Genomic DNA, 18,756 nt, shown 5'->3' on the forward strand with positions numbered 1-18,756 from the left:
ACTATTTGAATCCCTATCCTTTAACCATCTCAACCTAGATTTTTGAAAAAGAATATTCTCTTTGATTCTTAAATTTCTCTAAAAAACTACTAGTTGCCTCCCTTCTATTTTAAACCCCATCGTTAAGCAAATTATCGACCACTTCTTTCACCCTCTCATCGGCCTAATTATTGTCCCTCACTCTCTCCTTCACCTCCAAGTCATACTTCCCAAAAACCTCTTTATTCCACCACTTAAGTTTAATTTTAAGAAGTCTTAACTTCTCTCTCAAGACACAATCGCCTCTCCCCTCCACAACAATACTTTTCCACTCTTTCTCCACAAAAGGGTAAAAAGAGTCAAAAGAGAACCATTCATTATTGAATTTGAATAGTTTTGGACCCCAATCAATCTCATCCACCATAGACCAAATCGGACAATGATCTGAAATATCTCTCTTTCTAATCAATTGACTAATCACACCCCGCCTAGACACCACCACATCCGACAAAAGAAATTGATCAATTTGACTAATATATTTTCCATATCTACCATACCACGAAAATTTCTTTCCCTTATACGAAATGTCCACCAAATAGGTTTTACGGATGAACTCATTGGCATGACAACACCAGATATCTTCCAAGTACTTTTTCTCTCGAATGGTGTCTAAGCTGCAAAGTGTAACATGGTATCCCCGTTATTATTAACTTGTAAGCTTAGGAAATTAAATACTTCTTCAGTAAACATCTTTACCATCCATCGAATAACATGTGTTTTCCTAGTCTTTACTGCCAAAAACAATGAATTTTCATTCTTAGTGTTAGTGTCAAGGATCACACTTGTTATCATTGATACAAGAATGGTCATCATCTCAACTATTCCAAAACATGCCGCAATCAAAAAAGGTGAATTTTTTATGGACTTTCCTCTTATAATGATTTCTTTATTATTATTATTATTATTATTATTATTATTATTATTATTATTTGCAACAAGTAACATATCATTCTATCATTACTCATATTAAGATGAGAGAGAAAGTTAGAGAGAGAAACACTGCTAGGGTTTAGACTTTTTCTAGTTTTACATGGCTTCACAAAGGAAGATTATAGAAGGAGGATTGCAAGAGGTGAAAAGAAAAGGGCGACCTGTTTTAGCAGGAAACAAATGGGACATCTTGAAGAATACCGTTGAAGGAGATATTGGGGAAATCACTTCGTTCTTTATAACGGACTTTGATCACAAATGGAGAGCAAGAGATCTTTTTTACGAATTCAAAGATCTTGGAGTGGTGGATGAAATTGTGATCCCACCAAAGAGAGATTGGAGAGGCGAGAAGTATGGTTTTGTGAGGTTTGCTACTGTAGAAAACATTAGAATATTGGAGATTAAACTGGATAACTTATGGCTTGAAGGCAGAAAGATGAAGGCAAACGTTTCAAAGTTCAAAAGGAAGGATCTGAAGGGAAATTCTAATATGGAGCATCATCCTTTTTCAAGAGGTGGTTCGTATGGTTTAAACAGAAATGTCCTAAAGGGTGAGCAAAGGAGTGGTTCGGCATTAGGGGGAGTAGTAAACAGAGGAATTAAGGATCAGAAAAAATCTTACGCGGATTCTCTGAAGAACAATTCTTCTTTGAGGAACAACACAAATCAAGGGGGAGATTCTGTGAAGAATAACATTTCTATCAAAAACACAGGGGAAGTCAGCATAAAGGAGGACATCAACAAATAGTTTGTTGACAGAAGGCACCAGGGATGGCCTTTGGTGTGAGCGATAGCTTGTTGACAGAAGGCATTTTTTCAGTTGTGGCATCACCTCTGGGACCGAATCTTTGCTTAATGAAAGAGTCCATAGAAGGGGATCTGGCAAGGTTGCTTAAGAATGCTCGAGAGTGGAAAAATAGTGACAAGTGCCAATTTGTAGTGCTTTTGTATTTACAGTTTTGTGGCACTTATAGTGGTTTTGTGTAAATTATGCTGAATAATCCCCCGTTTTGTGTGTAAATATGTTGAGTTTGTTTATACTCGTGTTTTGATTCCTTTATGTACTATTCGATAGTTTTCTATTTATTTTGTAGGTATTGAGGCGTATTTGGAGCATGGGCAATAAAGTGTCGAAGACACGGCTTCAAACGCGTGATTTTGAGCAACGGAATCAATTCATCAAAGAATAAGGCTTAAAATAAGGATGATAAAAATTATCAATTTGGTTGCCATTTTTGCATTGTTAAATAGAGCATTGAATAAGCTTTCCAAGGCTTCGAACCGGTGTGGTGGTCGTTTTCTTTACCTCCCCGTTTCACTTGGGAGGACGGCACGCTAAACCCTTCACGCGAAATTTGGAAGGAGAATGCGCCCGTGGTGGGATGAATTTTATTTCAGTTCTTCCTACGATATCACACGAACTTTCTTATTGGTCCTACGAGTAGGAAAGGGAAAAAAAGATCTCAACTAAACCCTAGGAGTTTGCTAAGTGTGGGGATTTCACCTAGACTAGAAATTCTGGAGTCCGGGGGGTCGGTTATACATAGGGAAGTGTTTAAACACCCTACATATCTGTAGTACTCTACAGGAACCTTCTCTGTGTCATTGTGTTTGTGTTTATTGCTAAAGATTGGGAAAGTTTCTCCTTTGTGTTAGGAGAAGGAATTGATTTGATTTGAAAAGACAGACAGACAGACAGACTGACTATTTTGGTATTTTATTAGCTCGCTGAGGTTCCTTGTGAACCTCATGCCTACATATCCCTAGTGGAAGTCAGAGCTTAATGTAGTTCGGGGAACTAACTAGGGAAATTAATTATTTTTGGTGCCTTGCTTAAAGCTCAAGGTTGAAGTTTGAATTAAATCTCTGTTTACAGTAAAGAGACATGAAATCATCTCTACAGAGAGGTATTTGTACTATTCTACCACAAACATTTAAAGGAGTGACAGAATAACTGAATTCATTTCATTCAAGAGGGGGACCTTACTTGTGTATGTGCAAGTATACTAGTCAAATGCCTCTTAAATGAAATAAAAATGCTCGTCCAAATTAGGGAAAGTTACCACATGTCTGGGTTTTACTGCCAGCTCATGCCTTTCAAAATCCTAAATGGGAGACTTGATTAAAATTGAAATGAAATGTAATGTTTGTTTGAATGTGGTAGAGTAGTAAAAATATCTCTCTATAGAGATAAGCTATGTCTATCTACTGTATAAAGGATTTGACTTTAGCTGGCTTGTATGAGGCCCAAGCTTGAGGCTTTTTGATTGATTAATTAATATATTGACTCTGGGAGATGACTCCACTGGGGATTAATTACAGGGTATTTTTGTGTTCTGTAGAAAGCCCAGAATTGAGGCTAACTCTACTTAGGGAGACTCTATTTATGTGCCTTGTACAAAGCCCAAGGTTGTGGCTAACTGCTGAGGATAATTGAATGAATGACTCTATTTTATGTGCCTTGTACAAAGCCCAAGGTTGTGGCTGACTCTAGCTAGGGAAAACATTATTTTCTGCCTTGTACAAAGCCCAAGGTTGTGGCAGACTCTTAAATAAACTGAGTATGGATGACTCTAAGGGGAAAAGATCCTAGGTGTTAGGAATCTTTGACACATGAAAATATGGTTTATCTGCCTTGTACAAAGCCCAAGGTTGTGGCTTACTGAATGATGAAGAACTCACTGGGGGAGACTCTATTATCTGCCTTGTACAATGCCCAAGGTTGAGGCTGACTCTTGACAGGGGAGTTTTATTGTTTGGTGCCTTGTATGAAGCCCAAGGTTGAGGCTAACTGTTTTTGTTGGTTTTGACTCTACTGAGGAGATTTTATTTATTGAAAGAATGTTTTTCTTTGGAAGCTAACCCTTTCCAGGGATTTTGACTCAGCTGGAGAAATTATTTGGTAAAAGACTGACTTTATCATGTTTTTTGGAGGCTGACCCTTTCCAGGGGTTTTGACTCTTTTGGGGAAATTATCTCCTAAGAGAAATGAATCTTTATTTTTTGACATTTTTATTAATTGGCTTTGGAGGCTAACCCTTTCCAGGGAATTTTATTGAAATGAAGGAATGTGTGGAAGCTAACCCTTTCCAGGGAATTTTATTAAAAATGAAAGAATGTGTGGAAGCTAACCCTTTCCAGGGAATTCTATTAAAAAAATGAAAGAATGTGTGGAAGCTAACCCTTTCCAGGGATTTTGTTGAAAAGGAGGTTGATTTTAATTGACTTTGGAGGCTAACCCTTTCCAGGGATTTTTATTAACATGATTGGCAGAAAGATTATCTAGTGGAGACTTCTTGTTTAAAGCCCAAGATGAAGGCTGACACATGCTGAGGAGAAAATAAACATAGATCCTAGACTCTGCTAAGGAAACTTGATGAAGATCAGGGTGACAGAGACTGTCCATGTCTCTCATTCCAAAAGGTGTACTCAATGCAAAATTGAGACAAACTTAGCTTGTTTAAAGTCTGGTTTAAATTGGAAGAAACTCACCAGGGTAGGCTAAAAGGTGACTAAAGACCTGTTCCTATGTTTATAAGAAACCTGATGGGTCCTTGTATACAAGCTCAAGAGGAAGCTGGAAATGCTTTTAAGAAGCCTGTGGGTCCTTGTACAAAGCCCAAGAGGAGGCTAATCGAGGGTCCTTGTTATAGCACAAGAGAAAGCTATGTGGTTTTGAACTTATTTTGGCTCTAAGCAAATGGGTAAGAGGTTTCACCGGGAATAATTCCTCTTTGGGTGGATGTGTCCTATTATTTGGATTCTAAGGTTTTTGCCAAGATGTTTCACCGGGAATAATTCATCTTGGGGGTTTGAACTACAGATCTCTAATTAGGAAAGAGCCTTCACCGGGAAGACATTCTCAATCCTAGGCCATATTCCTATAATATATATATAGTTTAACTGTCCTAGGGTTTATACTCAAACGTAGTCTAAACTAATATATATGCACAATTTATATTTGACAGTAATTTAAATGAAGACTGTAAATTGAAAGCTTGTAAAGCATAACCTGGATGGAGTGGAGGCCATCGAAGAAGTATGTACAAAGCCTCAACAGTAATTTTTGTTGTTTTGTTGATAACAGTTGAATATATATATGATAAACAGTTAATGGTTTTTGAAAACAGAAGAAGTGAAGATGGACAAAGGTCACATAGGTATCTGAAGAGTTTCACCGGGAATAATGCCCTTCAAATACCAGAAGAATGTTTTGAAAACAGAAAGAAGATTTTGAAAATACAGTTTTGAAAACAAGCTAAGAAGAGAAGGTTTTTGGGACTTACACTCTATTAGAGGCCCAGTACTTTACAGTACTGGTGTAAAAGCAATTTGAAAATGATTTTGAATGATACAAGGTTTTGTTGTTTGAAAACCCTAATCATTTGATTTATTCGGAGATTGAAAACAGTTTTGAAAATTGACAAAAGTCAACTTAATTAAGGTAAAAATAAAGACTTTTAACTAAATAAGACCTAAACAATTAGGGTTTTATCATAAAATTATTTACAAAGTGATTAGGTTAAAATAAAGTGACAATATATATTTAAAGTATTTAAGAAAGCACTTAAAAACATACTATTTTAAACCTAATTAAAATTCATGAAATAAATAATATTTTTATGATTTTTTTGACTATTCACAAAATAGATATATTAAATAATAGGTGTATGAAAAATGAAGTGAAAATGATTTAATTTGATAGGTGAATTAATTGTGTGAAGTTGTGAAGAAAATAGGTGTGACAAGTGATACAAAATTAGGAATGTCTCCACCAAGGCTTGAACTCACGCCCTTTAGGTCACATACCCAAAACCAAACCACTGGGCCAGCGCGCGCATGGTGATAGTGATACACATCCAACACATTATATTTTCAGATAAACGTGTAAATCATGAAAAAAATAAAAGGAATAAAAAATCTGGGGCGAGGGGGATTCGAACCCCAGACTTGAGGCATGAGGAGACTAAGAGCGCATGTGAGGCCACTAGGGCAAACGATGTATTCGTTTAAAACACGCTTTCAGTTAAATATATTTTAAACCCTCCCCTGAGAATTCAAAAATGGCGCCACCCACCATCTTCATCTTCAACCTCAAGCTCTTCAAATTTGAATTTCTGAACTTACTCGTTTCTCAACCAAACGTGATGATGTAAAGATGAATTTCACTCCAAATTTCCTCACGAATCTAAATATGTAACTAATATCTATTTATATTAACTACATCTAACTAATTTACCAGAAATCGTGAAGAACCCTAAATTTTAAAAATCAAATTAAATGACTATACTGAAAGATAAATGAATGATGATAGAGGGTTTTCAATCCTCTGATGATGCTGAACAAGATAGAATCGAGCTTTATCACAAAGAGTGCTTAAATTAAAGAGGTGAGGTTCAGAAACTTACCTCTGAAAATGGAGGTCGTGAGGATGATAGAGAGCACCTGGGCTTGAATGAATGATCTCAATAGCTTCCCTGAGACTCAATGATGCTAACTGAATGCTTATTGGACCTTGAATCCTCCTGAATTGCTCTATGGACCTCCCTCGATTTCAGCTTCAAGTGAACATGGAGGTTGTTGAATTTGGAGTTACAGATGAGCTGCAGCCATCTGGTTAGCTTCACTATGACCTGAGGAGTATGCCTGGATGATTGGCTTGGCTTGAAACCTCCTGAATTACTCTATGGACCTCCAACTGCAAGTGCTCCAAATGAGAGGTGGAGATGATGATTCTCCACGCCCAGCAGTGTTCCAGAGGTTTGGATCACCTCCAAATGCCTCCCTCAATGTGTTTGAATACTTATTTTCAAAGAGAGGGCTTTGGTTTGAAGAATCCGAGTCTTCTTGCCAAAGGACCTTTGAAAAAACTAAGTATGAAGAAAGAAAAGAGAAAGCAAGAATTCTGTTGCTTTGGTGTGTTTTTTGAATGAGAATGAGGCCTCTATTTATAGGCAATTGGTTTAGTATAGTTGCAGAAGAGTGAGCTTGCTTAATGAAAGAAGTTTGGTTTCTTAAGCATGAAGGAAGTTTGCAAATATCTCTTATGCAATGATGAGAATTTTGATTCCATTTGATCAATCCCCTAGCCCTCGATTTTGCTTGATCTTAGGGGACAATTCTGAGCCAGAAATGAGCTCTAATTGGTTGGTGAGAAGATTCCTTGGGTGATTCATCAATTTGCCATAAATTCACAAATGTAATCATTACATAATCACATGTTCTTGTTTTTAGAATCTTCTTCAATCCTTATGGCTTGGTGAAAATGAATGCATGGCATTGTTTCAGATATGTTATGGGTCGTGTAGCATCCATAATTGAGGTCATGTGCACAAAATTTCAAAGTTCAAAAATGATGCATGACCTATAATTTCACCTCATGAGGCCAACTTTGAACAAGCATAACTCTTAGCTCAAATTGAATTTGGAGAAGGTTGAACACAATTTGGAAAGCCCTAAACATCTACTTCAAATCATTAGTTTATGTCTTCTTCAGAATCATTTGGGAAATTTGTGAAAAATGAGCCCAAAGTTGGATGAAAACTAGGTTAAAACACTTAGAAAATTTAAACAGTTCTTAATTTTCAAAACCCTTAAATGGGTATTAATTTATGACCTAAAACTTCAAAATTTTCAAAACCCTTAAATGGTTGATCTTTTGAAAAAAGTTCTTATTTGAGATGTTGTTTTATTTTGCAAGATCTACAACTTTCATGTTGGAAGTTTTTTGAGTTGTGTAGGTGAAATTTTGAGTTCTCACCATGCCCTCAAAAACCCTAATTCCCGACTTTTTGCTCCTTGATGAATTTCTTTGAATTTCTTTGGTCAAATGACTTTGACATCCATATATTGATGATATTGATCTTTGAAAGTCATTTTTTGACCAAAAACCTTAAAAGTCAATGATGATCCCACACAGTTGACTTTTCCTGACAAAGTGAATTTTTGGGCTTTTGTGTAGAAACAAGATCTTTTCCTCAAATGAATGATGTAAATGGATTATATTGAGGTAGTAGAGATTCTTGAATCATGTCTTGAGTTTTGGATCCATGCCCTGATTAAAAGTCAACTATCTTGGTGAATTAGGTCAAAAACCCTAATTGTCGACCAGAGGACAATGATGAGTGTAGACTTTGAATTGAGGTGTAATGTCCAGTGGATCTTGTCATAGGAGTTATTTGAAGATGATTAATGTCTTTGAATGGTTTCCTGGGTCTTTTTAGGGTTTCCCAAAGGTGATCCCTGATTTTAGTCCTTGATAAGGCTCAAAACCCTAGTTTGTTGATCTGAGTAATCCTGTACTTAGATGACTGGGTGTCTTAATCAATCATAGGTGTAATAATGAGGCTTTTGAGTATTATGATTGTTTTAGAGACTAATCCCTCTATTGATTGATCCTTTGCCTGAGTTTTCTTGTCTTTGAACACCCTCGATTGAATGTCAGGCTGTTCTGGGTACTTGCTTTGACTTGATGAAAAATCCTGAAGATATGTCATCTCAGGGGGGTCAAAAATTAGGGTATGACAGATGCCCCTATTTAAGTTTCTTTTATCTGGAGGGAGAGTGATTGAGATCTCGATTTCTCCTGCGTAAAAGAGACTTAAATATCAAAGAATGCCCGAATTTTGGGCGCTCCTGAGATGATAAAATCTTTGCATGATTTGATCCCGTTGTCGCACTTGGCGGGGGATGAGGAGACAAACTCCTGCAGAAATACTTGATGTGGATTCTGGTGAATGGATGGCAATGTAGGATGCGCAATCCATCTTCTTTAACTAAGTGTTGATACTTAGAAAAAGGTAAACAACCTTCCCCTTGTTTCGGATGTCCATATCTCGAAACTGGTCTTAGTTGTGTTTGGACAATATCTCAGATAAAGAGAAAATTTCCAAAGGTTTGTTTCCTCATCAAACTTCTTACCAGCACTTGGAGGTAAGATACCATTTGATGGTAATAAAGAAACTTCAAAGGTTTGTTTCCTCATCAAACTTCTCATCAGCACTTGGAGATGAGATACCATTTGATGGTAATAAAGAAACTTCAAGGGTTGTTTCCTCATCAGACTTCTTACCAGCACTTGGAGGTAAGATACCATTTGATGGTAATAAAGAAACTTCAAGGGTTTGTTTCCTCATCAAACTTCTTACCAGCACTTGGAGGTAAGATACCATTTGATGGTAATAAAGAAACTTCAAGGGTTTGTTTCCTCATCAAACTTCTCATCAGCACTTGGAGATGAGATACCATTTGATGGTAATAAAGAAACTTCAAAGGTTGTTTCCTCATCAAACTTCTTACCAGCACTTGGAGGTAAGATACCATTTGATGGTAATAAAGAAACTTCAAGGGTTTGTTTCCTCATCAAACTTCTCATCAGCACTTGGAGATGAGATACCATTTGATGGTAATAAAGAAACTTCAAAGGTTTGTTTCCTCATCAAACTTCTTACCAGCACTTGGAGGTAAGATACCATTTGATGGTAATAAAGAAACTTCAAAGGTTTGTTTCCTCATCAAACTTCTTACCAGCACTTGGAGATGAGATACCATTTGACGGTAATAAAGAAACTTCACCATCTTCCCTTTTGACCTGGCATCTTTGAAAGATTGTCATATGGGCTCATGCTCTTTTGAGGGGCTAATGACTTTGTTTGAAGGCGAACGAACTGTTTTCGGGGTGAAAACCAACATTCATTGTCCTCCTGAATGTTTAACAGACAAACTGTCTTTCCTTGGGGAAAGACTACCATTTGTTGACTCCGCTGGGGATCATGAACTATCTTCTGGACGAAGACTACCATTCGCTGACTCCGCTGGGGAATCATTTGTCGATCTGCTGGCAGATTTCCTGAATTATTTTCTTTGACGAAAAAGTGGCATCTCTCGACCTTGCTGGGGAAATACCAAACCTCTAGGGAATTCCAAAATGCGAAGCAGACTATCTTATCTGAAGAAGACTGTTGAATGTCGCTCTGCAGGAGAATCTCGGCTGAGGAATTCCAAAAGTGAACAAACTATCTCCTTGAGGGAGACTACCATTTGTTGACTTGCTCGGTGAGATCCTTGTGTATGAACTGTCGTTTCGAAGGAAAAAGTTTCTCCGGAACTCGCAGGGGAAACTTGAGTTCATGCCTCAATGACTTAGGCATTCACAGGATCAAAGCCTGATTCGGCTATGCAATTATGATGTAATGTATGCATGAATATTATGACAATGATAAAATGTAAAGTGAATGTGAATAGAATTGTCGCAGATGTAAAATCCTAAGATACGACTTGAATTCTTGTTGATCAGAAGATGTCCTCTTCTTGTAGTTCGAACTCTGTTGGGAATATCTGGCTATCAGTTGTCCGCTGTCCGAAGTAAGTAATATGAATTGAAGTAAAGATCCATCATCGGGAGATGTTCGCAAAGCGACCTCATGGGGAAATTTTGGTTCCCGGAGTCTCAACCGTTCTCGGAGCAACTATTTGCATTCTTCCTATTGTTTGTAAACCTTAGAAAGAAATTTCACCTTTATTTTTGCAAGTAAATTCATTTTATTTTTATGAAAACATTTGTTTCAAGAAAATGACTGTTTAAATTTGAAATGCATTTCAAGAAACCGAATAAGACTAGATTGCAAAGAAAAGCACAAGGCTCAAATTATTATATATGGAATGGTAATCAGCCAAATGCTTGATTCCATGGAGTATTTACAAAGTTGGAAATTGGTAATTTTTCGGGAAAAGGGCTACGATGAAACGTGACGACCGTTATCTTTCCCTTCCACTCCGAGTCGCGCTGTTATGAATTTGTTATGAATTTCCAATATCAGCTTATTTAATAAACTCAGAAAGGGATTCAAGGAGGATAAACTCATCCTCTAGGATCTAAGGAAGAACTAGTCTTTTTCTCTCCACATCTCTAGAATAAATAAGTAAATAAATAAAGAAAAAGATTAAAAAACTGACCAAACATTTCTTTGGAGATGGCAACATGAAGGATGCTAGTATTATGCTTATCGATAGCAATATTGAGGTCAAGAGGATAAAACTGTCGTAGGTAAACAAACACTGATATGTGACGTGCACGTACAGCCCAAAAAAGTGGTGTTTCTCCATTTTCATCTTTCACTTGAACTAAAGGTTTCCTTTGACCCTCTTTTCCAATTATAATTTCACATGCATTTGTGTATCCTATCTGCGCTGCAAGGTGAAGAGGAGTAGCACCTCTGTCATTCACAATTTTCAAACTACTTTGATCACCAAATTCTAATATTGCTTCAACAAGACTTTTTAGTACATCATTGCGCCAACTGTTTATTGCCACGTGTAACGCTGTTCCTCTTCTCTCGAGTAATATATTGTGATAATTACTATCTTCTTGGTATTTTTCGATTACATCATCCCATTTCCCTTCCATTACTAGGTCTTGAAACATCGTAACTACATAATTTCATTTTACAACTTGCGTTAATGAATAACAAAATGTGGAGAAGCTATTGAGTGTTAGTATATAATGAAAGTTTAGACTTACCTTGGTAATCTTCCATTTCTCAAGATTGAAATGCACAATGAATGAGTGTTGCTGCAAGGTACTAGTGCAAGCCTAATTGTCTTATATAGGAAAAGAAATGAATCTGATACTTTGGAAAAACATCGAGCATACACGAGTATCACATTTGGAGTGTCACTTAGTAATATTTGTATTCCTTTTTTCAACTTTGCAGCTTTCAAGTGTGTAACAAACATATAATATGATGCCAAAAGTAAAGAACAATATGTTCGGTGCTGACTGCTGAGTGAGAATCAAGCTAAACCAAAAGCTACTAAGTACCTTCTTTTATATTTTACGTTGGTCTAAAGTAAAAGCTACATTCTTTTTTTAACATTAGCCTAATATAAGGCTTCTAATATCACGTTGTGTAGAATCCAGCACTATAAAGCACAATACTTGATACGGAATGGTTGGACATGCACGTCAATCATTTCCAAATTAAATATCAAGTGTGTGTTTTCAACTTTAATTTTCATTTTTCAAGTTAATTAGAAATATTGTATTCCTTTTTTCAATTTTGCTTTTGAAGTGAGTGAGACAAATCATATCATGAGAAAAGCAAAGTGCAATAGTTCACAAAATGTTCACTTCTGTTCTGAGTGAGACTCATGCTTAAGCAAAAGCTAATTACCTTCTTTTATATATTTTTTCTTTAGCCTAATATAAGGCTTCTAATATCTCTCCACGAGTAGAATCCTACATATGAAGTACAAATCAGAAGTCTTGAACACTACATGGATATTTCTCGTATATTTTAGCTGAGCAAATTTTGTTAAAATTAATGTGTTGTACCCACCACTGGCTTTAGTAAGAATTATGAGAGAACTGCAACCATCAAATTCTAATTATTGTCTTTATTTAGAGTTATGTTAGAGTTGTAACATTAAGATTGAGAAAACCAAGAGTCCTCATCTTAATTTTCATCTTATTGTATTCTATGTCAGTTTTGATTCAAGCCTATATAAAGGCTTTGTAATGCTAAGAAAGATATAGCAGTTGGTGGTGAATTCAATAAAATAGCAGTTTTAAAGCATATCTTCCACCAGTGGAAGTATAGCGAGAAAAGTGTCCTGTGCAGTTTTAAAGCATATCTTCCACCAGTGGAAGTATAGTGAGAAAAGTGTCTTGTGCAGTTTTAAAGCATATCTTCCACTAGTGGAAGTATAGTGCAAAAAGTGACTAAATCTAGTTTCCTCTGCAGAATACTGCAACACCATAATTTATCACATACCACCTATATAATACCACCAATAGAGTGGTATCAGAGCTGTAGATCCTTGCAGTTGCAGCAAAAACAACAAAAGTTATGGCTTCCACAAACAATCATTCTGCAACTTACAACAATGTCAAAGTTCCTCTATTTGAAAGAGAGAACTATGATTTTTGGGCTGTTAAAATGGAGACTCTATTCACATCTTTGGATGTTCTAGAGTATGTCAAAAACGGATATGAAGAACCGGTACCAACGGAGGCTGAAAAATCAAAAGAAAAAGCTGAAGAATCAAGCCAACGGCTTGAAGAGTTGAAGAAGAAGAAGATCACAGATGCTGGAGTTCTCGGAATGATTCAAAGAAGAGTCTCTCTATCCATTTTCCCAAGGATTAGGAGAGCTAAAACATTAAAAGAAGCCTTGAGTATCCTACAACAAGATTTCAAAAGAGACTCAAAGGTGCGAACGGTGAAGCTTCAATCTCTTAAGAGAGATTATGAAAATGAAAGGATGAAGGAGAACGAGAGCCTGAATGAGTACTTCAACAGACTCTCCGAGTTGGTGAATCAGATGAAGTCACATGGTGATACGATAGAAGATCGCAGAATTGTTGACAAAATTCTGATTAGTTTGACAGTAAGATTTGACCCAATGGTGGGTGTGATAGAAGAAACCAAGGATCTATCAACCTTGACTGTTCAAGGGTTGATGGGGTCTTTGAGATCCTACGAGCAAAGGATGTTACGTTATTCTGAAAAATCAATTGAGAGTGCCTTTGAATCTAAACTCAACATTCAGCCCAACAATGGTGAAAATAAGCCCCAAATACAAACTAGAGGTGAGTCTTCTAGAGGTGGCAGATTTGGAATAGCCAGAGGCAGAGGTCAAAACTCACGTAGCAGATTTGGAAGAGGCAGGGGCAGAGGTCGAAACCATCGTGGCAAATATGGAAGAGGCGCAAATGGCGGAAGATGGAATGAAGCATCAAATAAATGGTGCAAAATTTGTAGCAGCGACACTCATGACGAGAAGGACTGTTGGAACAAAGGCAAACTGCAATACCACAATTGCAAGAGATTCAGGCACCTTCAAAAGGATTGTCGTCTTTCAAATCAACAACATGCTTCGTATGCAGAAGGAGAATCTGATGAAGGAAATTCGCTTTTTGCTTGTCAAAAAGCATTGCATGAAGAAGATAAAAATGTTTGGTATTTGGACAACAGCTGTAGCAACCATATGACCGGACAAAAGGAAGCATTTATAAAGATTGATTCATCATTTGGCTCAAATGATAAATTGGGCAATGGAGAACATGTCAAAGTGAAAGGGAAAGGAAGCATTGGAGTCACCACGAAGCAAGGAAGCAAAGTCATACATGACACGCTTTATGTGCCTAAGTTAGAAGAAAATTTGCTTAGCATTGGACAACATCTGGAGCATGGCTATTCTCTAAACTTTGAGAATAGAGGGTGCATAATTTTTTACTCAGAAAGAAGAAGTGTTGCCGTTGTGAAGATGACTAGCAACAGGAGCTTTCCACTATCTTTCAACTATGAGAAAAATGTAAGCACGATGGCCAGAGAAGAGAATGACTCGTGTTTATGGCACAGGAGACTTGGGCATTTGAATTACGAAAGTCTCAAGTTACTCTATCAAAAGAAGAAGGTGTATGGGCTGCCAAGAATCGAAGGAAAATCTGGTGTGTGTGTGTGTGTGTGTGTGAAAGACGTGTTATTGGAAAACACCACCGGCAATCATTTCCAAAGGAACGTGCATGGAGAGCCAAACAAGTGTTGGAACTTGTACACACAGATGTGTGTGATCCTATGAATACTTTGTCTCATGGCAAAAAAAGGTACTTTATCTTGTTTATTGAAGACTTTACCCGCATGACTTGGGTATATTTCATGAGACAAAAATCTGAAGCGTTTGTAATCTTTAAGAAATTCAAAGCATTAGTTGAAAAACAAAGTGGAAGATTTATAAAGATGCTGAGAAGTGATCGAGGAAAGGAGTACACCTTAAATGAATTTCACAAATTTTGTGAAGATGAAGGTGTTGAAAGACAGCTCACTGTAGGATATACACCTCAACAAAATGGTGTATCTGAAAGAAAGAACCAAACTGTGACGGAGATAGGGAAATCTATGCTACTTAAGAAAGGCTTACCTAAAACCTTTTGGCCCGGGGCCGTTAACACTGCTGTGTATTTGATGAACAGGTGTCCAACAAAGGCCGTATGGAAAAAGAATCGGTTTGAAGCTTGGAGTGGAAGAACACCGTCGGTGAACCATCTTTAATTTTTTGGATGTGTTTGCTATGCTCAAATTCCAAAACAAAAGAGGACAAAGCTGGAAGAAACAAGTGAAAGATGTGTCTTTATTTGCTATAGTTCCATGTCAAAGGGCTATAAACTTTACAACTTGAAGACAAACAAGGTGATCATTAGTCGGGATGTTGTATTTGATGAGAATGCTTCTTGGAATTGGGAAGAAGACAAAATGAAGGAGAAAACAATCCCTGCAATCATATTACAACAACAAAATTCAGCAATTGAGAATGAGCAACCAGCTCCATGTACACCAAGTTCCTCATCCTCTCCAAGTTCACCAAGTTCAAGTTCATCATCTCCCAGCTCAACTTCAATAAAATTGAAGGATTTGAGCGATATTTATTCAAGATGCAACTATTGTGTTGTGGAACCAGAAAATTTTGATGAAGCAATCAAAGAAGATGTTTGGAGGAATGCGATGCAAGAAGAGATAAATGCCATTGAGAAAAACAAAACATGACAACTATTTGAAAAGTCAAATGACAAAGAAGCTATTAGAGTAAAGTGGGTGTATGATCGCGACTTTGCGTGTCTATTAGTCGGGATAACTGCAAGTGCACAGTCGTGTCGTGTAGTTTTAAAATATATCGAATCCACAGGGACTATAAATCGACCTACCGTTATCTAAAGTTACTATGTAAAGCTAAGGCTAATGATATTTGGGTTTCTTTTATAAATGGGGAAACTAAAGTCCTAAATCTAAATAAAATATAATAACAAACAGATATCAGTATGTATTTCATCTAACTTAGGTGATCCGAAGGTCCATTGGCTATGGTGTTAATTCAATTAAAGATCTTTATTAATTTTATTGATTAAAAGTCCTCCTCTCAAACTGTCGCTCTGTTGATTTAGACTACTATCCTAACTCGTAATGTACGCTTTCGCCATCCCATTAGATTTAGAAAAGCTTTTTGAAAACAACATAATTAATAAAATGCTTGTTTTATGAAGTCGTTATTTATTTAAATCACCTAATCTCAAACTCTCGCTCTATTGACTCGGAACATGCTAATATCCCTAACGTACGCTTTCGCCATCCCGCGCGGGTGTAAAAACATTTTTTGAAAATAAATAAGTTCTAATTAGTTTTAATACGCTTTCGCCATCCTTAAAACTAATGTCCTATGCCTACTATCCAGTTAAAGATCTCAAACTGTCGCTCTATTGATTTTAACCTTTGACCGTCTTAACCCCTTAAACTTTCGCTCTATTGGTTTTAAGACTTACTAATTAAATTAGACATACAAACCAAAAACAAGTGACATTTAATAAAACATAATTAAGCCAATTTATTTCAAATCTCTACGGTTAAATTACTTTACATACCGACATCTAAATAAATTAGCCAGACATATAAATATGGTTAAACATGCATAAATATATTCGGTTCATAATAATAGGCATATTAATTGGCATATAATATATCATGCAAATAAATATAAATAAAGGCGGTAAATAATAAACCTGAATAAAATTAATCTGGAATAAATCTTTAGATCTTCAAGTACTCGAACCTCCACCACAAATCGGTTGGATTGTTCTTCGATAAATTCTTCGATCAAATAATTATAAAAACAAGGAAATAAAATACTATGATCTAACGTAAGGTTAGATCCAGTAAAAGGTTCACAACAATTTCCGGTGGAGAAATTGTTGTGAGAAAAGATGAACGGGATAGAAAATAATTGCTGGAAATAAAATACTGGAATAAAAATAATACGAAAGCTTAAAACTAAAATGTTGATCCTTGCTGAAAAACTCGGACCCTGGAAACTGAAGTATCAGTCTCCTTTTATAGCTGAGCGTAGGCAGTTTCGTTCCGTGAATATAGCACCTTCTGACGCAGACTTGGGAGACGCACGTCTCCACTTCTTCAGGAAGACTAGGCAAACAGACTTGAGACGTGCGTCTCAAGTGGAGCTTTTTTAGGGAGGGTTGGAGACGTGCGCCTTGTGTGAGAAAGAAGTGGAGAAAATAGTGGAGAGGTGGAGACGGGCGTCTCCATTTGTGACGTGGTCATTTGTGGGCTTTGGGCCTTTGGAGACGGGGGTCTCCAACTTTGGAGATGGGCATCTCAACTTTGGAGACGGGGGTCTCATTTTGGAGACGGGGGTCTCCATTTGGAGATGGGCATCTCCCTCTATCTTCGTGGATTGGGCTTGCATCTTTGCACAATTGGGTCTTCTTTGCACCCATTTCTTACTTCAGCACCCATTTTTCATCCTTTAAGCATAAATAGTAGTGGATTTAGCTCCATTTCTTCTCCTTTTCACAAATAGTCCTCAAAACGAACATAAAACCTAAAACAATGAATATACCAGCATAATACCGACATAAAGCAACAAAATTAAGATAAAATAGGGAAATAATATATGTAAATAAAGCCAAATATGTGATACATTTTCGTGTTATCAAATACCCCCACACTTAAACCATTGCTTGTCCTCAAGCAATCAACCACACGGTAAAAGAAATAGTTAAGCTCGATTCGAAACAAGGGCATGACACGACTCCTAATAATATTTTTGTTAGGCAAATGTTACATCGATAGGAAATAGATATCAACACCAAGGATACCGTAACGACACAATGTTCAAAAACTCCCTTATTATACAAACCAATTCGAATTATGCCATTATAACTCAACCTATATCTCTCGTTTTTCCTTTCACTCTTTTCATTCTAGCGCAATCACATTAAGCCCGTTATCCGTACACGCACATAGTAGGGAAATCGGTTAGCGACTATGATCCTTTTCTTTTCTTTAGCACGGGGTTCTGGTTTTTTAAATGGCGAAGCCCCATATTTCCCAACTGCGGTTGCGGGGGATCAGACCGTAGTCCACCCTACCAAGCCCAGTACCAGTGACCTCTAGGCCAACCAACAGTGGGTGCTAATTATTAAATCCTTATAGGCGTAACAACCATTGGGCTAAACGACCGGGTGAGGGTCACCTAACTTAAAAGGTTATTTTTCAATTAAAACATTTATTAAAAACAGGATCATTCACTTATATTCATCGACTCCCTACGTAGTTTGTGCTTAAGATGGTGCCGACTGCTAATATAAACTACTTAAGAGCTACTTTGAAATTTGAGCCTAAGGTCTCGACATAATGGGCATCCAAATTGATATCACATAATGAGGGGGTTTAGGGTGTCAGGATGGTATCGATGTTGTTGAAACATCTCCAAGTCTTTCTAACAATGCCTAAAGTGTGACAACCTCTATACTTTCAGAGTGTGTATGCCATACGTCAAAATTCAAATTTTTGTTGGAGGTTAAAATTTTCAAATTTTGGGGACATTCGATAACAACAAAAATCATATATAAAGACTTGACAACATAACTAGAAAACAATAAAGCAATAAATGAAAGCGGTAAAGCTTCTCCCCCACACTTAAACCAAACATTATCCTCAATGTTTCAATCCAAGGTGGAGAAGAAAAGACAGAACCTATATGGATGCTACCGGTGGGCTATCACGACCAAATCCGCTCCGCGTCCGGAGGAAATACCTTCTCCTATCATGCTCATCAACAGTGTCACCACCAGCAGCAACATTCGTTGGAATGTGCGTGGAGACCAGCTCATCTTTGAGATGATCGTCTATAGATTTTTCGCCTAGAAATGGTTGAGACGTGACAAGAGATCCATATCTTTATTATCTTCAAGTTCAAACGATAAAAGGAAAACATTAAA

At 37.0% G+C, this 18,756-nt stretch overlaps 1 protein-coding gene across 1 annotated transcript; it reads right to left on the bottom strand.

The window, feature by feature from the left end:
* Positions 1 to 10,853: 10,853 nt before the first annotated feature.
* On the bottom strand, positions 10,854 to 11,504 carry LOC131647763 (uncharacterized). Its single transcript, XM_058917606.1, has 3 exons — positions 11,489 to 11,504; positions 10,924 to 11,397; positions 10,854 to 10,876 (listed from the first exon to the last, which is right to left on the bottom strand). Exons 1-3 carry the CDS (start codon positions 11,502 to 11,504, stop codon positions 10,854 to 10,856), a joined length of 513 nt encoding a protein of 170 aa, XP_058773589.1.
* Between the last annotated feature and the right edge of the window lie 7,252 nt (positions 11,505 to 18,756).

The sequence above is a fragment of the Vicia villosa genome, linkage group LG1 (assembly GCF_029867415.1).
Source record: "Vicia villosa cultivar HV-30 ecotype Madison, WI linkage group LG1, Vvil1.0, whole genome shotgun sequence".
Lineage (NCBI taxonomy): Eukaryota > Viridiplantae > Streptophyta > Magnoliopsida > Fabales > Fabaceae > Vicia > Vicia villosa.